Source organism: Anabrus simplex, chromosome 1 (assembly GCF_040414725.1).
Source record: "Anabrus simplex isolate iqAnaSimp1 chromosome 1, ASM4041472v1, whole genome shotgun sequence".
Lineage (NCBI taxonomy): Eukaryota > Metazoa > Arthropoda > Insecta > Orthoptera > Tettigoniidae > Anabrus > Anabrus simplex.
The window spans coordinates 275,111,736-275,133,081 of NC_090265.1; the positions used below are offsets into that span (position 1 = coordinate 275,111,736).

General features: G+C 38.6%; 1 protein-coding gene across 2 annotated transcripts in view; it reads left to right on the forward strand.

Moving 5' to 3' along the window:
- The window catches only part of Adck5 (aarF domain containing kinase 5), a 458,263-nt gene that overhangs the window by 286,609 nt on the left and 150,308 nt on the right, over window positions 1-21,346 (forward strand). For both annotated transcript variants that reach the window (XM_067159689.2, XM_067159697.2), the window contains exon 4: window positions 11,768-11,902. In XM_067159689.2, the coding sequence (XP_067015790.2) occupies window positions 11,768-11,902 (135 nt within the window). The remainder of the gene's footprint in view (window positions 1-11,767; window positions 11,903-21,346) is intronic.

The window sequence follows — 21,346 nt, forward strand, 5'->3', positions numbered from 1 at the left end:
ACTGCCCTTGAGGCGGTAGAGGTGGTGTCCCTCGCTGAGTCCAAGGGAAAAACCGACCCTGGAGGGAAAACCGATTAAGAACGAACGAACATTTACAGTACCTTCCAACTTTATCTTCATAAAGTTAAACATTAGAATGAAATGCTTTATCAATAAATGGAAGCATGTGGAACTAAACAAGGTTACAGAACTAGTTGCAAATAGAGCATCATGGAGATACTTAATCAATTCACAGAAGCCTGCAGATAGAATGCTCAAAGGCAATAAGTCCGTAAAGAAGATGTGTGTGTATATATACGCATATGGAAGCGGGTAAAAGAGAGTTAATAACAACGGCAGGGAACAAAAATACATTTTAAAATGTAAATTAGAAATACGATGAAAACCTGTGTACCATCTATTACGGAGCGAGCGACTTGACCAAACTACGAGGTTATAACTGGCGTAAGAAAATGTAATCTCGAGATTTGAATCCCAATTAGGTATTGATATTGAAGATCATACATTAAAATCACGAAAGCTTGACATAAATCGCTGTCCATAACTCTTATTAGGCTTTTTGGTGATAATCAGCAGACGCAAACACAGGGAAATAAGACAATCGAAATAGATAGCACCACACTCGAAAGTGAGAAGTCGCTGAAAATCAGTCTAGCCAACTTCGTATATCGGTGTCTAGCTCCGGGTAGCTACCTAGCGCTTGCGCGGAGGTGTTTGGACGCAAGCCAAAGTACCAGCCGATTTACACCTCCAGGTAGTTTACCTCCCAGGCAGCTGCCAGCCACTTTACCAGCAGATGGTAGAACCGGCCCTTAGTAATATATCCCTGTTCTATTCACTGCACAATTCTTGTTTTTTTAATAGAAATAATTATCTCCTAATTTACTTGGAAATGTATATAAATATGAACATCACAATTTGCTCCTCAGATCCTGGGAACATTTGTTGGTTCTTCGTAATTGTTACAGCTTTCAGATGTTTTTTCTTTTTTAATGTGCTGTTGTTCAACAAACTTCCTTTCTGCACTCACTGTAACACTGCACAGTTTACAAAATAGAATGCGCCTTTTCCAAATGCATTCACTAGCTGAATTATAGGTACGCTAAATGGTGCTTTCAGTTTTGGAATTTTTCTGGCACAGAACTACTTGGGAGGATAATTCTGTACTGAAGCGGAGAGTTATATAACTCTTCTTTCCAATTCCTACTCGTTTCCATTAATTCTTGGCCTTGAGGTACGCGGGACTGAATGACCGGCTGTAGGTGTGCGTATGAAGGCTCGTGCATTCCTTGTGCTTGAGGTATGTTAGGAAAGACTTTCTCCTAATTATCAGATTTTTGTATTGTGTTCCTGCATATATCTTGGAAACACAAGACTCACAGGTATAAATCCTTTCCTTACACTTTCCTAGTCACCAACAACTGCTGGTCAGTTTGCTTGGTCATGAAAGATATTTAGCGTATTTAACGATATACAAGAAAATTTATAATTTTTTTATGTTGTCACTTGTGGACTTGTATCAGTCTGACAGTAAAGAATACTTGCATAAATTAAAAAAACATTTTAAAATCATCTAAAAATTCTTCAAAATGCTATATATTGACAATGAAGTATTATAGTTTTCATGGTTGGGACTTCATTCAGAAGATTACAGAAAGTATATGGAAACATTAAATCCTTTCAACTGTTATGAAAGTTTGTCACTATTAATTGAAAAACACTGATCAGAAACTTACCATTGTTTAGTTTCACTAGGGCTAATTTAAGAATTTCCCTTGCCACACTCATTTTATAAACTCAAATGCATAAGATATTAATATAAATTGTACAGTGGAGCCCTGATAATTTAAGCCCCAATAATATGAAATTCTATATAATTCCAGCCAGTCGTACGAAAATGAAGTTATTATAAAGTACAGTTGTTCCCCATTTATACATTTCTCACAAGTACATTTTTTGTTTACAATGTACATATATAAAGAACTCTGCCCTCACACTACTACTACAGATTGTGATTTTTGAGGAGTCTGTATGCCATTTCTTTGTTTATCCCTTTACTAATGGATCGTGCATCCTCAGATTCATGATTTCCTGTTAGAAAAATAACTCTTGCCCTGCGACTGCTGTTGCTAAATTGATATTAGTGAAAGGCTTACCGATATTGCAGATAATTGTGCTCACACCTCCATATTATTCCTACAATTGACCGACATTTGAGCTATTGAAATGATGAATTAACCAGATGAAAATATTTGTGTTGAAAAAAATACGTAGAGAAACTGTACCATGGAAGACCCACACTAAGGGCTTGTCAGTGCTAGACATGGCACTGAGTTACGTTGAGTAGCAAGTGGAGCTGCGGAAACTTACACTATGTTTCTTAGAAGATAGCGTGACATTGCTACTTAAAAATGAGGCCCTATTTTAAAACAAAAGACTGTGGGGAATTTCTTTAAAATCTAAATTAGTCTTTCTTTTAAACTCGGTAATGTGAACCAACACAGGTATGTCCTGTATTGTTTAAGCTTTTTTGTACTCATTAAACATTTAATTGTGCATTACCCTTTGTTCTTATTTGCATGTAATCCAAGTTTATTCTTAAATTAGAAGTGGCATATGCCCTCATTAATTCAAATTTTAGGTGATTTTCTGTACATTCAGTGTAAAAATGTAGAAGTAGGACGATAGTCGTACCACTAGTCACTCAGTATCCATTTCAACTAAAGCAATTCACATTCTGAAGGCAAATTATTTACTTTTGAGGAAAACATTTTCAACAGATAGACATCAACACTAAAGAAGTTGTGGTGGGTTCAAATCCCACCATTCGCAGCCCTGAAGATAGTTTTCTGTTGTTTTCCACCTTCACACCAGGTAAATGCTGGAACTGTACCTTAATTAAGGCCACAGCTGCTACCTTTCCAATCCTATCCCTTTCTCATCCTTCCATCACTGAAAACCTTTGATGTGTTGGGGCAACATTGCAAAGCTATGATCTTCACCATTTCCTTGAAAATTCAATTCCAAATTCATTGTGAGCAAAATGCTCATTAACCAACAGATTTAGCTTTACAATTTTTCAAAAATAAAAGTGCATAAAATCTGTCTACAGGAAAGAAGGAAAATAATATAACTTTTTTGTAGAATTGTTAAAACCGTTTGGATGATCAAAATGAGATTTTTATATAAATATGCTAATAAATTATTGATAAACAATTTTGTGATCAAGAAATGTGTGCAGTCTATCATAAGGCACGTTTAATATGTAGGCTGTATATTCCACCAAAAAAGCAAAGTCACCTCCGTACAGGCCATGAAGGCCCTTGGAGGAGTGGAAGGTAAAGGCTGCCACTGTTTTTAACCTCGGCACGTGATGGGGTAGAGTGGTTAGCTTTACACCCGGCCGCCTTTGCCCCCAGGAATTAACCTGGTACTCATTTTTGATGTACGCTGAGTGAACCTCAGGGCCATATGCACCTCCGGAAGTGGAAATCACGTTTCTTAAATTTTACGACTTCCTGACGGGGATTCGAACCCATGTCCTGCTGGGTGAACCGAGCACGCCTTAACCGCCTCGGCCAGGCAGCCCCTCTGTATATTCCACCACACAAGAGAAACCAAGATGCTGTTCTAATCTATGAGTTAACGTAGTATCTTCCAGCCTGTTAGGCTCTGCTTTCATTCTTGATTCTGCTGTTTGATTGGTTTAAGATTATTTAAGGGTCTGGTATAAAGTGCACTTGGCCCTTTTTGTTTTGTTTTTTTCCTCCACATGTCATCAGTCATCATTGATCTGCATTTAGAATTGTCACCCAGATGGCAGATTCCCTACCGGTACCAATAGTTTTCATAGTCTTTTCTTAAACGATATGAAAGAACTTGGAAATTTATCGAACATTTCCCTTAATAAATTATTCCATTCCCTAATTCCTATTCCTGTAAATGAATATACTGTATGTCCCAATTTATTTGTCTTAATTTCCAATTTTATTTTCATATCAACATCATCATCATCATAATCATCATCATCATCATCATCATCATCATCATCATAATCATCATATTTCCTACCTTTTAAAGCTCCACTCAAACTTGTCTTCTAATGTCATTCCATTCCATTTCCCCTCTGACAGCTTGGAACATTCCATTTAGGCAATCCCAAGTCTTCCCAGCCCAAGGTTTGCAATATTTTTCAAACAGTACTCTTTGTTTGAAATCACCTAGAAGAAATTGTGCTGCTTTACTTTTGATCTTTTCCAGTTCTCATATCAAGTAATACTGATGTGGATCCCATATGCTGGAACCATAGTCTACTCTAATTGGGGTATTGCCAGAGACTAATATGCCCTCTCCTTCACTTGCTTACTACAACCCTTAAGAGGCGGCTGGAGTCAGTTCTAGATCCACCTTTTATTTCAAAATATCGCCACTAGTCTCATTGCTGTCGACAGCTAACTCCGCTGATAGTTACATTGCGGGTGCATAGACGTCAGTAAGAAAGGTCAAGGCCAAGCGAGCGATTCCCCTCTCACCCTCTAGCGTCACATAGTCTGTCACCAGGAAATTGTGATACAGTACTTGCACGGAGCTGATGGTGTTGACATTTGTACGGAATGAGAAACATTCCAGGAAATTATTGAGCATGGGTTAGTGGTGAACAAAACAGTAAAAATACTAAATGAAATGGCGTATGGCTTTTAGAGCCGGGAGTGTCCGAAGACAAGTTCGGCTTGCCAGATGCAGGTCTTTTTATTTGACTCCCGTAGGCGACCTGCGCGTCGTGATGAGGATGAAATGATGATGGGGACGACACATACACCCAGCCCCCATGCCAGAGAAATTAACCAAGTATGGTTAAAATTCCTGACCCTGCCGGGAATCGAACCTGGGACCCCTGTGACCAAAGGCCAGCACGCCGGACACTGTTTCCGATGTTGAAATGAAGTAGTGCATCAACCCCGTCCCCGCCTCACGTCTTTCCCTGTACCGGCCAGTCAGTGATACATAATATAATTCTATACACTGAAAATACAAACTGATATAACAGAAGTTAATTCATTTACACATTTTTTAGTCACGCAGTGATACTTTGGACATACGATAAAGATTGTAACGCGACCGAGAACGGAATTTTCCAACAACTCTGAGTTAAAAAAAAAAAAGCCTTACAAATTTATAACAGTTTTTTCCCCTTGGAAACAAACAGTTCTGAAATATATAAACAATGTATAAAACATTCCATTGCATATTGTGTTAAAATTTGAATTCGATCAAATAACTTGTTTTCGGAGACGCAGAGGTGCCACTTCATTCTCGCGCTCTCTGTGACGTCAGGCGCTTTAGCCATTAGCAATGCTGTTCTCCGGAATGACCTATCTGACCTGTGAGTTATTCTAGTTACATTGGAAAACCCCATTTCCAAGAAATACAAGGATTGTAAATGACGGTTTTGTATACCTACCCGTTACGAAACACTGAAACAGTGCTGGTAAAGAATGCAACAGCTGAGGGGCACTGCAACTTTCCTCTGTAGGTGGGGGTAGTAGAATAACACCCACAGTATCCCCTGCCTGTCGTAAGAGGTGACTAATTACAAGTAATGAAAATCATTTTATTTTCCGTATTGAAAGAATCTCAATAATAATATAAGAGAATTTATTGGACTCCAACCTATTCAATACATTACAGGATGTTAACATTTTTAGTTAAACATCGTTAAAATGGAGACATGTTTCGCCCTCATGTGGGGCATCATCAGTCATATCAAAGCACCTCAAAATTAAACCAGACATCTGGTTGGAAATTATGAACATAATATGTAAGAAAGAATACATTAAAAAACACGTACAAAGTCCTATCCAAAACGAAATAACAATAGACTAGTTACACATAGTAAAATACGTTAGTGGTTTCTTAATATTAAAATGAGGCCATCATATGCACAGTATAAAAATGGAAGTAATCAAAGTCCATATGATATTGAGTTCGATGGTAGTTTTACGTCGTATATACAAATGTTGGCAAAATAAAATACAATTTATAATTACTGTACACTTATTTATAATTGTTAAAATTGATGAGGTAAAACATGACAAATTTTACTATGTGTAACTAGTCTATTGTTATTTCGTTTTGGATAGGACTTTGTACGTGTTTTTTAATGTATTCTTTCTTACATATTATGTTCATAATTTCCAACCAGACGTCTGGTTTAATTTTGAGGTGCTTTGATATGACTGATGATGCCCCACATGAGGGCGAAACATGTCTCCATTTTAACGATGTTTAACTAAAAATGTTAACATCCTGTAATGTATTGAATAGGTTGGAGTCCAATAAATTCTCTTATATTATTATAGAGGTGACTAAAGCGGGTCCCATGGGCTCTAAACTTCGGAGTCTGGGTTGGCGACCACGGAGCCCTTAGCTGAGTCCTAGCTTTATTTCCACCTACTTGTGCCGGGCTCCTCACTTTCATATTCTTCTTCAAGTGTCATCTCTTTTTTTTTGCTAGTTGCTTTACGTCGCACCGACACAGATAGGTCTTATGGCGACGATGGGACAGGAAAGGGCTAGGATTGAGAAGGAAGCAGCCGTGGCCTTAATTGAATCGATTATTTCAGAAAGCAGTCAAGTGCCAAAAACAATGGAAAAATGAGTTAATGGCAGAATATGTTACTAAGAGGGTAGACGCACATTTTGGTGTTGAAACCAGTCAAGAAACTTCGTCCTATAATGGTCAAGCATTACGTTGAATTTCGTATTTAGTTTAGAAATCAGTTAAGTGACACCGCTTGGTTGGTTTCTGCGGTAAACTGCTGGTACCTTTCCGGTTGGCGCTGCTGTTCTGAATCCAGAATAACCAGCTGTTCATCTGTTTTTGTGTCATTGTTGTGTTTCTGAAATTGCATGTTCCTAGTTTTATGAACAACTGATTCAAAAAGTGTTTCTTTTGTTTAGTGCAGTGTTTTTTATATTCTTAGTGATATGTCTGAAAATTCAGAAGCGGGTTCGAATCCCACCGTCGGCAGCCCTGAAGATGGTTTTCCGTGTTTTCCCATTTTCACACCAGGCAAATGCTGGTGCTGTAACTTAATTAAGGCCACGGACACTTCCTTCCAACTCCTAGGCCTTTCCTATCCCGTTATCGCCATAAGACCTATCTGTGTCGATGCGACGTAAAGCCACTAGAAAAAAAATCAGTAGAAGAACCTGTATCTAAAAAGGAAATGAGGGTTAGTAGACAAACAAACTCGAACGCGTAATATTATTTGGAATGCAAGGGTAAAAGGAGAAGGTTATATTTCTTACTCAGACAAGGAAGTACCTGGTCTGAGCCCTACATTATTCTTTGTTATTGTTTGTTTTAGGTGCCCATCAATATCAAGAAGGTACGTGAACTAAATGCCTTAAAACCTTACCTGATGGAATAGAACACTTTTATGACAGCATTTTACAATGGCCTACTACAGAGACAGAATGTGCTGTTGAGTTTGTTTATGAGGATTGATTACCTCCTGTCATGATGAGCAGGCATTGCTGATTTCATCCTTTTGTATCAGCAATACAGTCTAAACCTATTAAAATATGTTTTTTTTTAACAAATATGGGGTTTATGACAAAATCCCTTCAAAATTCATGAATGATCCCATAAAAATATGACAAAATCCCTTCAAAATTCATGAATGATCCCATAAAAATATGTTTGCAACACTCGTTTATTTCAGAAACCAGTTAAGTGGAAATTTTTTCTGTTTTTTTTTTTACAACAAAGTTAATGAACACAAAATGTTTTTCCTTAGATAGAAATTGTTAAGAGATATAATACTTTCAAGCTAAAATATTAAAACCCCTACCATAACATTTTGTCTGATGCTAGACAGTTTTATTCATTTTCCCAAAAATGACAGACTTGGCGCTTGACTGGTTTCTGAAATAATCGATTCAATTAAGGTAGGCTACAGCCCCAGCATTTGCCTGGTGTGAAAATGGGAAACCATGGAAAACCATTTTCAGGGCTGCCGACAGTTGGGTGGTGGTGATTATTGTTTTAAGAGGAAGTACAACTAGGCAACCATCCTCTATTAACACTAATCAGAGAAAAAAAATTGAAGGATCCGACACTTCGAAAAATGAAGATATCGGTCAAAGGAAGACAAGGGCCACGAAGGGCGTGAAAATGAAAGACTCCCTAGCCCTCGCAAACCTAATAGTATCGGGGTCGGAAGAGAACAAGAGTAGACCAAGGGGGTCCGATAGGACAGATGAACGTGAGGAGCCTGGCACAAGTGGAAAAAATGCCAGGACTCAGCTAAGGGCCCCGTGGTCGCCAGCCCATGCTCCAAAGTTCAGAAACCCTGGGCCCCCTATTAGTCGCCTCTTACAACAGGCAGGGGATACCGTGGGTGCTATTCTACCACCCCCACCCACAGGGGGGCGACAGTGGGGTTCGAACCTACTATCTCCCGAATACTGGATACTGGCCGCACTTAAGCGACTGCAGCTATCGAGCTTGGTTCATCTCCTTTCAGAAGATCGGCTACCATCATAGAGATTCTTGCTTTGGATATTGCTCAGTAGTGGAACAGTTGAACCAAGTTTTCAAATTATCAATCCAAGGAATGCGCCTTCTTCCTGGTCTTCTTTTGCCTTGTATCTTCCCTTGAATAACCAGCTGCAGTAGACGATATTCTCTTCTCTCATCTATCCTATCCGACCACATTTGATCTACTCTTGTTCTTTTCCGACCCCAATGGTGTTATGTAATGGGGGCCTATGGAGTCTTTCATTTTCACGCCCTTCGTGGCCCTTGTCTTTCCTTGGCCGATACCTTCATTTTTTGAATTGTCGGATCCCTTCCATTTTTTCTCTCTGATTAGAGTTGCCTAGTTGTACTTCCTCTTAAACAATAATCGCAACGTAAAGCCCCTAGCAAAAAAACCAAACAATAATCACCACCACCACCATCACCACTATCACCACCACCACCGCACTGCAACTGAAAAACGGTTATATTCTTGTAATTGTTTCATTCAACAACGGTTGTGTTTCCAAAACTGTTGCGTTCTATCTGTCCCAGCTGTAATGGGTATTACAAACAGTGACACATGCACGGAGCCTCAAGGAGGGTTGTAATGCAGAAACAGGGGAGGTCCGCCTGCCAGCCTCGTATCGAGAGCAAGGGAAGCAGTGCAGCGGTGAGTTTCCATGTACACTAGTAACAAACGTAGATTTAAACCCGTATCCAGAGGCAATTCTAGCCCTGGAGAGGGGGTGGGGGCCTCAGTTTTAGTGAAATAATTATTTTAAAATTCCTTGATTAATAAAGAAATTGATAATTTACAGATATAACGCATTTGAAATAAACATGTTAATGGTTGTGCTAATGTTGCCCATTGTATTTTCATAAACATGGTTACTTTTCTTTTGAATTCCGTTACCAAGACTTTCAATTCCAAACAGCCCCCCCCCCCCTTTTTTTTTTTGCTAGTTGCTTTACCTTTACGTCGCACCGACACAGATAGGTCTTATGGCAACGGTGGGATAGGAAGGGGCTAGGAGTGGGAAGGAAGCGGCCGTGGCCTGGTGTGAAAATGGGAAAACACGGAAAACCATCTTCAGGGCTGCCGACAGTGGGGTTCGAACCTACTATCTCCCGAATACTGGATACTGGACGCACTTAAGCGACTGCAGCTATCGAGCTTGTTTTTTAAGTATCTAGAACCGCCACTGCCCATATTGTAATAGGCTATAACTGAAAGAGGAACAACATATATTTATAGCAATTTATGCTTATTCTACTAAACATTAAAATAGTTTTATAAATGTATACACACAGAGATAATACAGAAACATTAGTAGCAATTACTACTCAGTATGCGGATTCTCAACCATTACTGCATCTCTTTCTGTAACGCCATTTAGCTCCTTTTAGTGAGATATGTTGTAGCTTATTCGAACTGACGATTCACCTCCGACTACAATTACCAATAAAAATAAGTTAATAAATAGTCTTAGTTTGAATAGTAAGCATCATTGCATCACTAATGTAACAAAGACAATTCAATAACTTGGATAACACCTACCTCAGATAAGGCAGCTATCTTAAGTTCATTCGCAATTTCATGGTGTTCTTCACCAACATATTTGTCATATTCTTCGGCGTGTTTTAAAGAATAATGTCGATGAATGTTAATGTTTTTTGCTAGTGGTTTTACGTCGCACCAACACAGATAGGTCTTATGGTGGCGATGGGATAGGAAAGGCCTAGGAGATGGAAGGAAGCGGCCGCGGCCTTAATTAAGGTACAGCCCCAGCATTTGCCTGGTGTGAAAACGGGAAACCACATAAAACCATCTTCAGGGCTGCCGACAGTGGGATTCGAACCCCCTATCTCCCGGATGCAAGCTCACAGCCACGCGCCTCTAACCGCATGGCCAACTTGCCCAGTGTTAACATTTTTAATAAAGTTTAATGTCTTATTACAAATCAAGCATTTTGCCATTCCATTGCACTCTGTAAAAAGATACGGCATAATAAAACATGACAAAATATAACTTGCTATTGAAAGGTCATGCCACAACTAGCGAGTAACAAAGTATTGTGACAAAATATAACTTGCTATTGAAAGGTCATGCCACAACTAGCGAGTAACAAAGTATTGTCAGCGTGTCTACTGCGCTTGTTATGAAACAAGGATAAGGAAGCGACTGATAGCACCTGAAGATCTCGCTCACCACATCCCTGCATGGGTAAGAGCTAATCTGTCATCATCCCTCTTCAAGGACAAGGCTTTGTGACGCTGCGGCATCTGACGGAAACTGGCTGAACTACCAGCACTAGAATTCAGCCGACACTCGTAAGTCAATAAGCAGAGCTTTATTAAAATCATGATTAAATATATAAAGAATCCCTAATTTTGAAGTAACTTAAAGTAGCCCCTTAGAGAAAAAATTAACTTCCCTATGGTATAGTTTGCTTCTAATTTGAACACCATCTTGACTTAAAACAAGTTTAGGAAACCTGCGGTTCAGAGCTCAATTTCGTATGGAGATTCGTTATTTTAACTACCATTTTATAACTATATTTGAATTTCTTTTTGAAATGCTTTTACACTAATGAAAAGTGTATCACAGACTACCGTGAGCTATAAAAACAAAGTAATTTTACCTTGTTTCATTTCCTTATAAAAACTCTTACAAACTTTTCACACATCTTACAACAACTACTGAGCTGGTGGCCGGTCTTTCCAGCTCTGGTCGCCTCTTAAATACTCTCACAACTATAGATCTGTAACCTTTATTTACAACTTTGTTAGTGTGATTACTCCAATGGAGATCTTTCCTTATAATAATACTGAGGTACTTACAGTGATCTCCTTGAGGTACTTTCATCCCATCAACACTGTAATTAGTAAAACTGAACTGACTTTTCCTCTTCTGTTTGCCATTGGCTATCTCACAGCATTGTCGAAGTCTGTTTGCACTCACCCACAGTCCTGTAACTTATTTACTACTCTGTACAGAATAACATCACATGCAAAGGTTTTGTTGCTCATATCATTTGTATACATATGAAAACATAAAGTTTCAATAATACTGCCGTATCTTCTTTTTATGAAAATGTATTCATAGACTACTTCAACTCTTAGTTTATTCTCCATTGAAAACTAATGAATATGATAGGTAAATGGTTTGAAACCCTTTCTTAGTTACAAAATATAAAATTATATTAAGTTGCAGAGATTAAATTAATTTTGATTTCACAGGTACTTCAAGATAAATGTTTGGAACGTGAGAGTGGTGAAGTGACTGAGGTCTTTCAGAGAGATTTTGGAAAGTCACATTCTGAAATGTTTGAGTCATTTGATGAGAAACCAATAGCTGCTGCAAGTTTGGCTCAGGTATGTTAATATAGGTTCTAGAGGACATTTTCTTCTTTGTTGACATGCTCTTAATCATGGAAGAAACTAGCTCCAGTATCGAAAAGTTATTTACTGTATTCTATTGATAATTTTGTTTTATTGGTTCACTGTAAGCTATGGTATCTGTTTGTTACTGGTACTGCGCATCTTATGTTGTACCAGTAGTTGCCAAGTATGTAGGAATTGCCTCGGTACCAAATAAATATGATATGTTGTCTTTTCTTCCTTGCATTTTCATACAAATTTATGGCTTGCTAGCAAATATTTGATGTGTAGGTCTTCCAAAAGGGCCTGGGAAGAATCTATACCAACCTCAGTGGAGTTCTCTGTGGCAGATTTCAGTACTCTCACTTCAGGAATGTTCTTTTACGCTTTCCAGCTGTGCTAAATTTGATTCCAAAATGTTCTCAGATATTTTCAGTTCTGTAACTTAATATTGGAAGTGTTATACACTTTAATTTGATTTAGTGATGCCATCAGAAAAATACTGTTTATATTTGCCATTTCATTCATGGGTGAAGGTTGTTCCCAGGGGTGCAGTTTGAGGCCTAAGCAGCACAAACAGTTAACAGTTTTCAAGCAGTTGTCATTACAGAGAATACAGTCTTTTGGTTTCTCTTGAAGACCATTCTAACCTATTTCACAGGTTTCTCTTTATTCATTTTGAGTCTATTTCCAATTGTCCATTGTGAGGGGTCATTGAAAAGTTATTGCAGGTTATGAGATTCAGGGAGAACCACCATGTCATTTGCATGTATGTAAGATATATCTTCAAGTTCCCCTTTTCTGCAATTAGAATGGCATTTCTACTGGTCAAATAAACCTTTTGGAGCCCAATTATATTTCCACTCATATCAATGCAGATACAATTTAAATTCAAGTGAATATCATAAAAAATACACACTGATAATTGTTTTATACGATTAACACTTTGAAAATAAATATGTACAACATTTTATGTGTCAGTCAGTCTACAGCATTCACCTTGTGGTATTTCCAGAAGTCCTTGTTGGAATGGTATCCTGGTTTCCTTGGATAGGTTCCACAGTAAAATGATGTCTCCATTCTACCTCCCTTCATTTTCTTGTCTGAACGCACAGCACAATCCCTTGTTTTCTTGTCCTGTACGGTATCAGTAATGTGTTGCTTCCTGTTGAGACAAAACATCAACAGCATAATCACTACTATTTCATAAATATTCGTAAATATTGTCAGTATGAATACTGTGGCTTCTAGATGCCATGTTCCTGGAGAACGTAGACATTATTCCATACATGATGTATTTCCAGAGATAACACTTCTAAAACAAAACAAATGAATTGCAGATGACAGCACTGTACTGAGAAATAGTTGTGCTACTATACAAGGTAAATCATGCCTGCCATTTTCCTCCAAATTTACATGAAATCTAACCTTAAAGTTAGGTTGGACTAGGTCCAATATAGGACCCAAACTGCATATTTGCAATGAGCTATCCCAAGAGTATACGAGACGACGCATTTATGAGGTCCCCTTGCAGGATACCAGTAGTTCATTCAGTGGGATAGGATTAGGGTTGCCAGGTCACCTGTTTTTCCTGGGTTTTCCTGTATTTTAGCCTTATTTTCTAAGTCACTTGTTAGTGGTGTGGGTTATTGTAGTCACATCCTAGTTTTTGAACCATGGGCAATGCGTGAGTGCCCTAGTTTAGGCAAGGCTAGGATTCCACCATCGTGTCATACATGGATATGAAATAACGAGTATTCATTCCAAAGCTGAAAATATTTTAAATAGTTCACAGCCATAATAATGTTTATGTTTGTAACCGGGCTTCAAGTTACACGACACATGTTAAAGAAATAATATTAATAGTAATAATAATAAAACTTAAATTACATGGATTTTGGACAGCTGTAAGACAAACCAAAACACCAGCTGAAACTTCATCGAGAAATAAACAAATGAAAATCAGGTTGTTCAACTTGACAACTATAAGGAAGGATATGGAACAGGCATGGGAACCCTACCAGGGCCATGGGGAGATGTGGGTTGTGGACTTTTAAAAAACCAACAGCAATCCTTTGATCTGTTGATATTTTTCCCAAAACAAACAATACAAAATAAAATTCATCAATTCAAAAATCAGGTTAGCATATCTCAAAACCAACAAGGTTAGACGTAATTTACCCTTAAGTCAAAGAGGGTAAGGGAAAGATACTTTAACATAATGCAACTTCCAGAATACAATGTTTAAAGGTAATAAGTACCACATTATATTAAAAATACAACATTAAGTGAAAATTAACAGCGCTTTCAAATAATTGCATTACATAATTAAATTTAATAGAGAAATTTACACTCAAGTTTGAGCATTAAATAATTTTCACATTTCAGTCTTTGCTATAGTCTGTAATTGTCCTGGTTCTTTTCGTGCAAGTTATGATGTGGTATCTACTACACTTCTGCCCACACATAGTGCACTTACAATCTTCGTCTGGCTCATGGAACTTCTGGTTTACGCATATCTTGTGGTGAAACCCATGTATAGAGAGTCGTGTTATCACGTGGCGCTGTGTGTTGGACTCTCTAGTCCATCTATCGTCCGTCATTGCTGGTGAGGTGTAGAAGTCTTGGTCAATTTCACTTTTCTTCCTTTCCCTGATGTTTACTAGTGCCCTGCTTGCTTCCGTTGATTGTAGGTTGAATTGTGATCTATGTCTTCTATGAAATACGTCTCCCGCATCATTTCGTATACCATCCGGGATGGCGCTGTCTTTCCAACTCGGGTAATCCTCTTCATGAACATTGCTTTTATTCTTTCTATTCTCATCAGGTCTCCGATCTTCAGCTTTTCCCACACGATCTCAATTCCATATGTTATCACTGGCGCTACTGTCGTCTTGAAATGTCTCATCGCCGTGCTGATTGATAGGTTTGAAATGTTTTGGATGCTGTATGAGGCTCTGATTGCTGCTGCCATTCTTTGTTGAATACGTATACCAAAGGACGCCACCGTTGTCTGTAGTGTTATTCCCAAATATTTGTAATTTCGTACCTTTTGTAGTGGCTTTTGGTGTAATGTTATGTTGTCTTTGGGCGTTGATTTCCCACCTTTTCTGAAGATCATTTGTATTGTCTTTTCTTCATTTATCTGTAGGCTGTTTTCCTCCGCCCAGGTCTCTAGTCCGTGGACTACTCTTTGCACCTCCTCCTTTTCTTTTGCTCCGATCAGCATGTCATCTGCGTATAGGATCAGCTCTGCTTTTGATCCTTCCTCTACTATGCAGTTCACATCTGCTGTATAAATGTTGAAAAGTGTGGGACTCATGGGATCCCCTTGCATAACTCCGTTCGTCTGTATTATGTCTTCAGAAATTTCTACGTTGTTGTTTATTTGGATTATGTTCCTCTGTAGACATGCTTCAACTATTCTCACTAGTGGGTCTCTCTCGCCGATTGTCAATTTCATTTTCTCGATTAGCTTTCGCCTGTCGATTGAGTCGAATGCCTTCTTGAAATCAACAAATACTGCGTGATATTTCTCTCCTTTGTGTCTTAAGGCTTCTTCTACCTGATAATGGAAACAAGATGGAAATCACAAATACTTAAACTTGACGCAGAGGCCAGTTCAACTTACTCTCACACCAAAAACACTTCTGGTGTGGGGTAGAGGGAAAACTAGCATACACCAAGTTATACATAGTGACTGGAGGCAAACCCCGAGGGAAATAAAATTAATCTACTCAATAATTACACTGTTCACAAAACCAAAAGGAAAGGAGAATTGCCTCCAGAATCAAACAGTGAGGCCCAGCTGAAAAGCTGAGGCATCTTAATAATTGAGTGGCGAGTCCGGGCGAGTAGGGGCAAACTCCTATGTGAAAAGAAAAACAAACATGAATTTAAATTAAGGTGGAAATGAAACCAACAGTGCTTACCGTGAGGTCGGTGTTCACATCGGCGGAACAGACCCAAGGCGCGTCCGCTTACTAAGCTGCTCAAAAGCGAAAGACGTCAAAAGTTTTCCTCACTCCCTCGAGGAGGGTGAAGCTGGCCACGGTCCGATCACCAGGTAACCAATCAGACCACAGAAGCTTACCTCTCGCCACCCAGATTCACCAATCGAAACCTCTGTTATATTCTCCAACGTAAATGACTATCAAGAACCTTCTTATGAAACCCTTGTAAAGATGTAGAACGTCTTTCTAGAATCGACAGGGGCAGACACCCCCTGTTGCGAAAGTCTACGTTGCAAAGGTTTCACAATATTACAAAATATCACCTAACAATAATGAAAACAACCCTTTACAATTTCCAATAATAGTTACATTTCCAAATGACTGTCTTCTGTAAGTCCACGTATTTTTTTTGTTTGTTTATTTTTCTCTACCAAATGGTGCAAATACAACACATTCTTCTCTTTTCTTTCCCTATGAAACCTGTCTCAATGTAATTAAATTCAAGCCCAATTATTAACTGCATGTGTCAGATCATAATATCTTTCCTCAAGATGAACTCCATCCAGAATTAAAATTCAAAGTAATATATTTGTTTTCATGATCTGATCTACTGTAATAAATTTGGTTCATGTTTTTAGTAAATTTTTATCAATCTTACTTGTAGTCTGCCCATCATTTATAGTATAAGATGTCCTTACCTCATCCGTTAACTTATATTATATGTTCCCCATCACTTAGAGCCAAGAAATCATTTATTTAGGTAATATTTTTACGCCATGGACCGGACACGCGTGGGATTCATTGGTTAGCACAGGGCATTACCAATTTGATTCATGTACAGAGACAGTACATAAGAGCTTCTTTCAAATCTTTGAAATGGCACACTCTTCTTGCTGTGCCTTGGAGTGGAAGTTTGAGGTAGTTTAAAACCTGTATCTCTCAGGAATTGTGTTCTCATTGACAACTTGCTGAAATATTTATGGAAGGCAGCTAAATCATAAACAAAGAGACAAACCCTCTTTATTGTTTTTGTCCCATGTAAGAGCACCAAATTTAGCTTGTGTGCACAATAACAAATGAATTTTACAGGCAGACATTCTTGTTTTATTTTGCATGCCCTCTGAAAAACTTGCCGTTACAGAAGCTCCGTCATAAGTTTGACATATCAACTTCTTTTCTATACCCCAATCTTTTAAGGTGAAACTCTGGAGATAAAAATCAATATTTCGGTCATTTTGGCAAATTTTTTAATGACTGTAATTGAAATGATTGAGTTTCTTCTTTCTTGTCACAAAGTTATTTAGTTGAATTCAAACAATTTATCACTTTAATAATGCTTTGTTTGTCAGTCTGCACACAGCAGAGATGGGTGTGGCATCTGCTGAACTGCTTTGTTAGGTAATAATGTCATTGTCATGTTTCCATTCAATCAAATATGCCTGTTCTTTGCAATTACGCATCCATGGGATGGACCAAAAGCCCCCCTCCCCCCCTTCTCCCGATATATTTATACAGACTTAAGCTGTAAGATCTACCATATTTCTGAATGAATTTAATAAAGTCTGTTACAGACTAATATTTCAGTTCTCAACTGTCATTGAGCAACATTTTATGTTTGTATTGGTATTCTTGAAGGTACTACAATAGTGCTGACAACTATAAGTTTTGTTATTCTTGTATGTTTAATCTTTTTTGTGGGTTCTGTGGTGGTAGCCAGTCTGTTTACTTTTGTGAAGTACACGCACAAGTAACACCTAGTAGTTGCATATCAAGATACTGTTATTATTGAAAGACAGTGTGCTGTAATAATTGATGGCTTGTACTCAAGGGAATAAACAACGTACGGTATTTACTTGCATATGATGCCACTAGATAGTGTATGTAAACAACAGTGTGGGTCTAAGCATGCCCCCGAGTTCAGTGTGTGAGTGAGAGCATCACAAAATGGAAGTCAACAATCAGGAGCAATGATCGTATATTAAAATAGCAGTTCTTCATGGCAGAAATGCACGCCAATGCATTGTAGATCTGCGGGAAGCATTAGGTGTGCATGCAATGCCCTATAGAAAAGTGGCGATGTGGGTGGAGACGCTCAAACAGGGTAGAGCATCAACTGTTCTTGTGTGTCATCCAATGCGTGAGGGGCACACTGTCAATGCAGTTTATTACAATTCCTTTTTGTTGTACCAATTTTGCCATGCACTGCGAACCAAACATCCAGATCTTTTGGACAATGCCATAATCCTACACAATAATGCAACAGCTCTCATAGCAGCCATCGTCAGCATCGCTTACAATGGTGGGGATGGGAGGTTCTTCCACACTTACCTTATTCGCCTGATCTGAGCCCATGTGACTATGATCTAATCCCCAAAGTCAAGAAGCCATTACGTGGACAACGGTTTGCTACCAAAGAGGACATCGTAACGGCATTTCGGAGAGAGGCGTCACACGTTAGTGATACACATGCAGCGAATGGTATTCAGCGCCTGCCCCACCGCTGGCAACGCACAGTGGAAACCTTGGGTGATTATTTCAAAGGTCTGTAACCAGTGGAGACCTGTCCTTTGTTTGCAGTCTTGTGTATTTGCTGTCTATACCATAATAAAACAACGTTTACCAGTGGCCTGTGTTCTGTCACTTTCCTACGATAATCTCCTGAAGTCAGAATTTGTCTTCAGGCACTATGTATAAGTACATGCCCTATATTTCCAAATGCGGGAGCTGACGACAACATTAAACTCCAATTAATTAAGCTGTTCATCACACTGTGTGTGTGTGAGGAGTAACAGAGAGGACGTCAGACGAATCAGGGATGAAAGTGATAGAAGAATATTTCTATAATTCACCCATTGGTTTGGTTTTTAACCCCTTCGGTGGCGGGTTTTGGCAGACCTCCTGTGCCAGAAAAGTGAGGTTTTTCGGAGGAATTTATTTATTTTTAGGAAGCAAGGAATGAGTAACAATTATTAAGGGAACACATTCATATATTATTCAAAGTTAATAAAAACTTACTTTACACTCTATTTACACTTTTTAGAGTAGGCCTGTGATATAGTTTCATAAAATATTGGTGTTTTGAGTAGGGCCTATACTGTCCTGTGAGCAATGCATTTTTATTTCAGGCTTTTGTATTATTCCTGTCAGCAATACTAACGCAATAAATTGCCAAATTTTGTAAGAGCTTCTTTTTCCAAAACTGTACCCTTCCATGCGGAGATTTATTTACAAGGTTTTCAATGCACTTTTAGCATAGGGCCAACGAAGTTTTTTCGGTCACTGTCAAATTTACAACTTCATCTGTTAGAATCAGTTCAAAACAGTCAATCGCACTCACCTCTGGTAATAAGCTAAGCCTCACACCAGGATTTCCTGTAAATGGAATAATATTAGGTCGCACACTATCCCCAGGCTTACACTTTTTCCAAACGAATGTATATTCAACATCTACCATCACCTTAGCGTCTGAGGTAATATCTTCTTCACTTTCACTAGAATTACTAAGGTCATCATCTGAAGAATCAATAGAATCATTATAGCTACTATCAGAAATACTAATGTCACTTAGTGATTCATCTTTGATGTAGTTCCTTATTTTGTCTTCAGACAAACTTCTCTTCCGTTTCGCACTCGCCATTTCTGTTTACCTCGTCAGCTGGCCAGAGGTTGTATATGTAAAGTAGAGAAGATAAGGCATATTTTAAGCCAGACGCTACTTGAATACAGCTGGAAATCCTCCCGCCATCTGTTGAGAATACTTGAAAACATTTTCCCAAACGATTAGAGTACCCGAGAAATTATTGGGCGATCGCGAAATGAACACTGCAGCTAAACGAGAATTTCTCGGGCGGTGACGTTATGGGCAGGCGTGCGCCACCCGAGAATTTCTCGGGCGTGCCACCGAAGGGGTTAATGGATGAAGTATCTCCAAGTTGTCCGACTCATTGGCTGAATGATGAGCATTGAGGCCTTCAGTTCAGAAGGTCCTGGGTTCAATTCCCGGCTGGGTCGGGTATATTAATCGCCTCTGATTAAGTCTTCTGGCCCAGGGACTGGGTATTTATGTTTGTTCCAACACTTTCCTCTTCATATTCAGACAAAACACTACACTACCAACCACCACAGAAGCACGCAATAGTGATTACATCCCTCCATATAGGGTTGGCGTCAGGAAGTGCATCTGTTCGTAAAACAGGGCCAAATCCACATGTGCAACACAGTTTGCACCCATGACCCCACAGGTTTGGGAATAGCAGTAGAAAAAAGAAAAAGAAGAAAGCATCTGCAAGTTGAGTAAATACTTAAATATAAATAGCCACCATATAGAATGGTCAATTATTGAAAAATTAGAATAGACTCGTATCTGAACTAAATATCTATGGTATATCCATACCAAATTTCAACTCAGTTGAGTAGTTAAAGTGTGATTGAGTGATAAAGGAAGAGAGGTCATCTCATTTTAAACTATTATGAATTAAAAAAAAAAAAAATGCTGATATTCAGATCAATATCTTGAAGTTAAACATATTAGAATGCACCCATCATGTAGTTCCACACCTCTTATAATTAAATCATTAAAAACTGAGACTAACAATAGTCTTCTTGGTTTTGCTCTACTTCTCTTATTGTCCAAGCCCCAGTTGATTATTTTTCTAGGTAATCTCCTCCGTCTCCTCACCTGTCCCCACTGCCAAAGGCAGTTGATACGTACAGCTTCATCCGTCAACTATTCCTAACTTAGATCATTCCGAGTATCCTCCTGCCGTTGTGTTATCAATAAACTTATGTCATTGCTATGCTCATGTAGCTATTGTACCTCATTGGGGAGTAAGCTACTTCATGATTTTTCGCAAGCAGTTTTGCAAATAATATATTTTCAGGTCTGTATTTTGAAATAAATCATAATTGATCTTGTGACAGATCCCTCTGAGAATGTTTGTGCAAAATTTCATAAAATTCTGTTCTGAAGTTTAGATGCGATGTCATTTTGGAAAGCAGACTGACAGACATCATTTCAATTTTTTTAAATGATTTCATGAGAATATTTCTGAAAATATTTTTTCATTAGTTAATACAAATAATGAGTTACCAATCTAGGGGAATGGAACATCATTTTCAGCAACCTTACATATGAGGGTTGGAACTTTAATAGTGGCAACTACTTAATTACAACTGATACAAAAGAGATACATGTTACCAAGTTTTACTGTCCTTCAAAGTAGTCACCAGCCTTATGTACAACCTTTTGCCAGTTGTACGATACCTTTACCAGTGTCTGTTGTGTTGATAGTTCGAATGGAGGGGTCTACTGCCTGATGAATCTCTAGAGCAGTTCTGAAGCGAATGTCACAAAGCGGTTCCTTCATCTTAGTAATCAAGCCAAAGTCACGAGGGCATATGTCCAGGGAGTATTGTGGATGGTACAGCATTTCCAAGCAAATCAGCTACACATTGCACTGTATGCTGTAATAGTGCAGGGATATGC